The sequence below is a fragment of the Dipodomys ordii genome, unplaced genomic scaffold, assembly GCF_000151885.1.
Source record: "Dipodomys ordii isolate 6190 unplaced genomic scaffold, Dord_2.0 Scaffold46, whole genome shotgun sequence".
NCBI classification, from domain to species: Eukaryota; Metazoa; Chordata; class Mammalia; order Rodentia; family Heteromyidae; genus Dipodomys; species Dipodomys ordii.
Window position 1 is genome coordinate 10,831,510 of NW_012267262.1, and position 7,981 is coordinate 10,839,490.

At 39.9% G+C, this 7,981-nt stretch overlaps 1 protein-coding gene across 1 annotated transcript in view; it reads right to left on the bottom strand.

Annotated features, from left to right (window-relative positions):
* Positions 1 to 7,981, bottom strand: part of Ccdc73 (coiled-coil domain containing 73) — a 97,469-nt gene that overhangs the window by 81,944 nt on the left and 7,544 nt on the right. The window contains exon 2 of the mRNA XM_013019552.1: positions 1,056 to 1,127. Coding sequence (XP_012875006.1) covers positions 1,056 to 1,127 — 72 coding nt within the window. The remainder of the gene's footprint in view (positions 1 to 1,055; positions 1,128 to 7,981) is intronic.

Below are 7,981 nucleotides of genomic sequence, written 5' to 3' on the forward strand. Positions count from 1 at the left end.
ACACACACACACACACACACACACACACACACACACACACACACACACACACACACAGTATACCTGTAGTCTCAGCTACTCAAAAGCTGAGATAGAAAGAGCACATAAGCCCAGAAGTCCAAGACCACCCTGAGCAAGACATACATCTCAAAGCAAACAAATAATCAAAATTGAAAAGAAGAGAAGGAAGATGGGACAATACTTGTGTGTGTGTCCATATTCTGTATGATCTTGTGAGTCTCTCTGGCCCCCCAAATTCTAACAACTTCTAGTTAGTTTTAAATTATGCCATTTGAATTCATAGTCAAATATGTTACCCTTAAATTCCTGTTTAAATATTTAAAGAAGGAACTATCATTAACTTTTTAACTATCAATATTAACCTTTCACTTTTTAGTTTAGTGCATGAATGCTTTAATATATTAAGTTAGAGAAAATCAGACCTGATGTTATTTTTTCCTATTTGACTGCATTATATAACAATACTCGTTCTAGTGCTGAGATCTCACTGCTTTCAAATTGTTCTCATTCTTCTGTAACACTACTATGTTTTTTATTTGCAAAATTTAAGTTATCCTCAGTGTAATATCAGAAAGACTAAATAAAGCCAGCCTCAGTGGCTCATACCTGTAATCCTAGCTACTTAGGAGGCTGAGATATAGCAAATAAGAATTCAAAACCGTATCAAAATATAAATGCACATGACTCATCTCCAATTAATCAGCAAAATTTCAGGCTACACATTTAGCTCGTGATAGAGCACCAGCTTTGAATAAACAAGCTGAGCAAGATCCTGAGGCACCAAGTTATTTTACCAGACTGGTGAAATAAGCAACTAAATGAATAAATAAATAGCCCGAACAAAACTTTTACTCTCAGTTTTATGAAAACCCAAATATCAAAAAGAATTTTAGTTGGAATTGTCCTGAAGTTTTGTTTCAAGTAATGTACTACTCTTGGATATATTTAGGAAATTTAAATTTTTCATTTTAGCAATAACTAGTATACATTATAAATGGATGCTAAAAATGCCAGTTGAGGGGGAAAACACTCACCTTTTGCCATTTAAGTTCTTGTGTTTCCATAATAATTTTACCAATCTGTTTTTCATATTGGATTTCAGCCTCCTAAATCAAGAAAAGAAAAGTGCTATGAAAATTAGAATCTCAAGCTGGCATGGTGTCTCATGCCTGTAATCCTAGCTACTCAGGAGGCTGAGATCTGAGGATTGCAGTTCAAAGCCAGCCCAGGCAGGAAAGTTCATGAGACTCCTATCTCCAATTAACCACCAGAAAACCAGAAGTGGTGCTGTAGCTCAAGTGACAGAGTGCTCGCCTTGAGCTGAAGAGCTAAGGGACAGTGCCCAGGCCCAGAGTTCAAGCCCCATGACTAACCAACAAAAGAAAATTAGAATCTCAAGACATTCATTTCCAGCTCTTTCTAGAGAAAAAGAAACTACCTTCTCACAACCACTTTTTTTAAAGCTGGAAAATTGCAAATTAAATGAAAGTTCTTACAGTGAGCTACTTTAAGACCATGGATCAGGGGCTTGGAAGGTGGCTCAGTGGTAGAGCACTTGCCTTGCATGCTCTGGGTTTGATTCCTCAGCACCACATAAGAAAAAAGCCGTAAGTGGCACTGTGGCTCAAGTGGTAGAGTGCTAGCCTTGAGCTGAAGAGCTGAAGGACAGCGCCCAGGCCCCACGACTGGACCCCCACACACACACACAAAAAAAAAAGACCATGGATCAGCAGTAGGCTTTTCTTGTAGGAAAACCTACCAAGGCTTATGGAAAACATAGGGAAAGATAAAGAAAGTTTTCATCTTTTCTATTAGCAGGGAAAGTAGTCACAATCTATTTCCATTACAGGATCCAAAATATTGATAAGTGGGGGAAGGATGACCAAAAGGATAGCCAAGTGAGGCAAGTAAACAAAGCAGGATCCATAGTTGCCAGGGTGGTTCACTAGACTGGTCCACAGATCCACCTCGGCCTAAGGAACAGTCCAGAGGCAGATAAAACAGGATCCATGGGCTGGGAAGGTGGCTCAGTGGTAGAGTGCTTTCCTTGCATGCATGAGGCCCTGGGTTCAATTTTTCAGCACCACATAAGCAGAAAAACCATGAAGTAGCGCTGAGGCTCAATGGTAGAGCACTAGCCTTGAGCTGAAGAGCTGAGGGACAGTGCCCAGGCCCAGAATTCAGGCCCCACAACTGACCAAAAAAAAATAGGATCCATGGTTGCCAGGACCACTTCTAAGACAAGCCACAGATATACCTACAGATCTGCACCTGCCTAAGGAATGCTGAAGAACCCTTCCAAAAGATAACCCTAGACTGCAAAGGCATTGACAAGGTGCTGATAAAGTTCCTGTGACCAGCTTCACTGGGGCCACATGATAACAGGCTATTTGTCCAGCAAAGCAGAGTTCTCACCAACTGTGCATGAACTGGGAACAAGGATAATGACCCTATAATGACTTTTGACCATACAATTCCCAGATTCTTACTTTAAGATTTCCCAATCTCTATGAGGAACATGTACAAGTTCATCCCAGAAAGTCTCAACAAATCTAGGCATGCACAATGTATTTGTGCATGAAAGCACTGACTAAAAATCACTAGACTAGTTTAGTAAACACAAGTAGAGGAAAAAAGCAAGCTACAGGAAAGCAACAAAATGACAAGAAACACGACATATTTCTCTATAGTAGCTAAACATCATGGACTCAACTTCCAAACTAAAAAAAGCAAGCCCCACTTGTCAATCAACCTGTTCATTCAAATAAAGGACTACCATAGCTCTACCAAACAAACCACACACTTTTCCTGAGCTGCCTACAAAAAGCACTTTCCCACAGCCCATTCTTGTAGTCTCACAGGGCATACATTCCCTTTCAATATATCTATATATTCCTTTATCCTGCTCAATTCCTTATTTGGAACACAAAAGACTTGGAACCAAGATCCAGATAGGGGACTCCCTTTCTTCAAACATTCACCTGGTAACACAGACATAGTTGAAAAGCTGGGTAGTTGGTGACAACTACCCAGGGGTCCAATCAACAGGCATCACTGAACACTCTTAATGCAACAGATCTGTCTTCCTTGTCTCCTCTAAGAAACAAAAGCTTTAATGTTCAGGGGGAAGTCCAATACAAATCATAACCTCACTATACTTCTGGAAACCTACTGCAACTGAGAGGAGAAAACCAAGAAAACAAAATTACAGCTGGCAGAAATGCATGCTATGCCCAGCACTGTATCTCAAAGAGGGATCAGAACAGTTGGGAAGATCTCATCCTAAGACTCAGGTTCAGCTAAGACTAAGGACTAATAGCAGTATCACAGAATGTCCTCCTCCCACCTGTTACTACCACCTCACTAACAACTAAAAAGAGGGGGCTAGGAAGTTGGTTCAGTGGTAGAGTTGCCTCTCATGCATGAGGCCCTGGGTTCGATTCCTCAGCACCACATAAGCAGAAAAAGCCAGAAGTGGTGCAATGGCTCAAGTGGTAGGGTGCTAGCCTTGAGCTGAAAAGCTAGGGACAGCGCCCAGACACAGTTCAGGCCCCACCGCCTATTAAAAAATACATAAATAAAAAGAACGTGGAGCCCGGCGCTGGTGGCTCATGCCTTAATCCTAGCTACCAGGAGTCTGAGATCTGAGGATCATGGTTCAAAGCCAGCCCGGGCAGGAAAGTCCTTGAAACTCTTATCTCCAATAAACCACCAGAAAACTGAAAGTGGCGCTGTGGCTCAAGTGGTAGAGCACTAGGCTTGAGCTGAAGAGGGATAGCGCCCAGGCCCAGAGTTCAAGCCCCAAGACTGACAAAAAAAAAAAAAAAGGACATTATATTGAGAGACCTGCAAGGACAGTCTCTGTAGGAAGTAGAATGAAAGGAAGACACAAAGATATGTGGGGAGGCAGAAAGCCAGCAAGAAGCAGCCATTTGGAAACATCCTCTGGTTTTGTTGGAACCAGTTGCCTATAATACTAGCTACTGAGGAAGCTGAGATCTAATGATAGTGGTTCTAAGCCAGCCCAGGCAGGAAAGTCCATGAGACTTTTATTTCCAATTAACCACAGAAAACTGGAAGTGGTATTGTGGCTCCAAGTGGTAGAGTGAAAAAGCTCAAGAACAGAACCTAGGTCCTGAGTTCAAGCCCCATGATCCACAATAATCATCATCAACTTTTTTTGGGGGGGTCAGTTGTGGGGCTTGAACTCTGGGCCTGGACGCTGTCCCTGAGCTCTTCAGCTCAAGGCTACTTCTCTTCCACATCATCATCCCTTGAATTGGCTGATACTATACACATAAGATAGCATTAGAAAAATCGGAAGCTTCTGATGAAAATCTCAATAGGTAGAGTTGAAAACTGCCTGTCTGAGTGTTAAAAAATGTGCCTCAAAATACCTAGAGCCTTTATGTGAAGACCAGAAGGTCTCCTGTAGATATTTAAGGATATCTTGATCAAATCTCAACCTGACCATTCAACTAGTAAATGGCAACTTTAGTCACATATGACAAAGACTATAGACTTAACAAATAGTTCAGAGAAGTTTTTAAACAAATGACAGTAAGGAACAACGCTAGAGTGGAGCAAAATTTGGTTTTCAGTGTTTCTGAATGTGCAAGAATTTCATTTTCAACAAAAGAAAAATCATATGGCATGCAAAGGCGTAAATCCATCTACTAGGAAAAAAAATTAGGCCAGCCCAGGCTAGAAAATCCATGAGAGTCTTATCTTCAATTAAGCACCAGAAAACTGGAGGTGGCACTGTGGCTCAAAGTGGTAGAGTGCTAGCCTTGACCAAAAAAGTTCAGCTACAGTGCCCAGGCCCTGAGTTCAAGCCCTGACTGGCCCAAAAAAAAACTGTATATGTATATGTGTGTATTCATATACACACACACACACACACACACACACATATATATATATATATATATATATATATATATATAAAGGAAGCTGATCTCAAGTATACCCACATACTAAGTTCATTACACAAAGACTTTTTAAATCAATTACTTTAAATATACTCCAAGAAAAAGGATATACAAAAAATACCCCAGTCATTAAAAAGGCAATAAGAGAATGTCTTTTAAAAAAACTTTTTACTTGGGCTGGGAAGGTGGCTCAGTGGTAGAGCGCTTGCCTTGCATGCCTGAGGCCCTGGGTTCGATTCCCCAGCACCACATAAGTAAAAAGACAAAAGGCGGAAGTGGCGCTGGGGCTCAAGTGGTAGAGTGCTAGTCTTGAGCTGAAGAGCTGAGGAACAGCGCCCAGGCCCAGAGTTCAGGCCCCACGACCGGACCCCAAAAAAAAAAAAAAACTTTTTACTTATTTGTCAATTATAAACAACTTGAACAATTTAAATAGACAAAACCCACAAACTTCCTAAATTTCACTAAAATAATATAAACAATCCAAATACCTTTACGACCACTAAAGAAGTTGATTTTGTAACTAAAAACTCCCTCATATAATATTTCACTGAAAAATTCTACCAAATATCTAAAGAATGAATGTTACTTTACCAAGTCTCTTCTAGAAAAAGAGAGAAAGAAACACACTATCTTCCTTTAAAGGGTTCACATTATGCCAAACCAAAGATACAAGAAAAAGAGAAGTATCATACAAATTTTAATGTAAGTCTTTTTTTCTTCAACAGGTGAGATTGTATAATCTGGACTTGCAACACAGGGTTGGGGAAGAAGAAGATGAGGACACAGGTACACTGAATTAGTCCTGAAAAACCTAAGTGGTCCCATTTGGAGTTTCTAAATAAAGTCTCACAAAGCCAAATATATTGGCTAAGACAAGGTTTTATCCATAATCTCTGAGAAAGAATTCATTCCAAACTCATATAGGTCAATGACTGAATTTACTTTTTTATAAAGCTAAAGTCCCTGTTTCCCTTAGAGCCTTCCCCAGGGGCTTGTCTTTGCTGCTCCATGAAGCCCACAGGAAGAGGTGATCAAGCCCCACTCTATCTTTCAGACTCTTTGACTTTAATATAAGTCTTTAAGGACACTGTAACAAACATAATCCACCAGTGATTCAACAATGTAACTGTTTAAATCAGTCAGTGAAGTTTATTCATATCAATAAGCTAAAGAATAAAAATATCAATTGATACAGAAAGAAGTTTTGACAAAGCTAAACATCCATTCATGATTTTTAAAGTTCTCACCAAGGTAGGAAAGAAGAGAAGTACCTTTACTTTTGCAAAGACATTTAGAAAATCCTTACAGGGCTGGGAAGGTGGCTCAGTGGTAGAGCACTTGCCTTGCATGCCTGAGGCCATGGGTTCGATTCCTCAGCACCACATAAGAAAAAAGAAAAAAGCCGGAAGTGGTGCTATGGCTCAAGTGGTAGAGTGCTAGCCTTGAGCTGAAGAGCTGAGAGACAGCACCCAGGCCCAGAGTTCAGACCCCATGACCGGACCCCCCCCCAAAAAAAGAAAAAAATAGAAAACCCTTACATTAACAATGTTGAAAAACTGAATGTTTTCATTTCAATCAAGAAGATACAGGGATGTCTACTCTCATTGCTCCTGTTCAATACAATACTGAAAGTTTAGTCACTGCAACAGTCATAAGTAAAAACAAACAAAAAAAAAAGATTAGAACAGAAGAAAAAAAACTGTCTATTTGCTGATAAATGACTATACATAATCCTAAGAAATATACACAAAAAAAGTCTCCTAGAATTAGTGAGTTCAGCAAGATTTAGTGCCCAAGTCTCTATTTATTTGGCTTTGTTAGTTTTTGAGACAGGGTCTTTCTACATATCCCAAGATGGCCTCAAACTTACAACTTCTTTGCCTTGGATTTCTCAGTGCTGGGATTACAGATGTGCATCACCACATGAGTCCCAACATAACTTCACTTGACTCTTACATTTCACAACAATCCAGTAAAGTATGTTTTTGTTCATTAAATCAGTTCAGAGATCAGTAGAAGGGCTTCAGGGCAGCTACCTTCTCTAACCTATCCATTGTGTAATACATCAGAAATTGCTTGTGGACAAATAAGATTCGCTTGAAAAAATAATGACCTTTGTTCTTGAAATGTACACATCTGATAAATACCTTGTGATCAGGTAACTACTGTGAGTCATTTGGCCACATACTTTCACTAGTGAGAAGTCTCCTATCAGTCTTCAATCACCCATATTTTATATAAACCACCACTAAAACAGTCTTTAGAGAAGATGGTCCTTCAGAGAAGATGGTTCTCCATCTTCCAATCAGCTTGCTGATCATAATGAATTTTTTTCTCTGCTACCACCTTGCCTCTCAAGTAACTGGCTTCTAATTGCTTCCCTCATGGATGCATAGAGCAACCCTTTTGTGAGGTACAAACAATATATAAGGTCAATACATAAAAAATATTAGTCACATTTCTTAATATTAATGATGAACACGAAGAAAACAAAATTTAAAATACAATTTATGGCCAGGAGCCAGAAATTCACACTTGTAATCCTAGCAATTTAGGAGGCCAAGATCTGAGGATTGTGGTGCAAAGCCAGCCCAGGAAGGAAAGTCTATGAGACTCTTATCTCCAGTTAACCAACAAAAAGCCAGAAGTAGAGCTGTGACACAAATGATAGAGCACTAACTTTGAGCAAAACAAAGCTCAGGGGCATCTGGGTTGGTTCCATATCTTACTATAGTAAATAATGTTGCAATAAACATAGTTGTGCTAGTAGCTTTAGTATGGTCTTGTGATCATTTGGGTAAATGCCCAAAAGTGGGATTGCTGGGTCATAGGGGAGCTCTTTGTGGAGTCTTTTGAGGAACCTCCATACTACTTTCCAAAGTGGTTGACCAAGTTTACACTCCCACCAACAATGCAGTAAGATTCCCTTCTGTCCAAATCCTCTCCAGCATCTGTTGTTATTAGAGTTCTTGATTATAGCCATTCTAACTGGGGTGAGGTGGTATCTCAATGTTGTTTTGATTTGCATT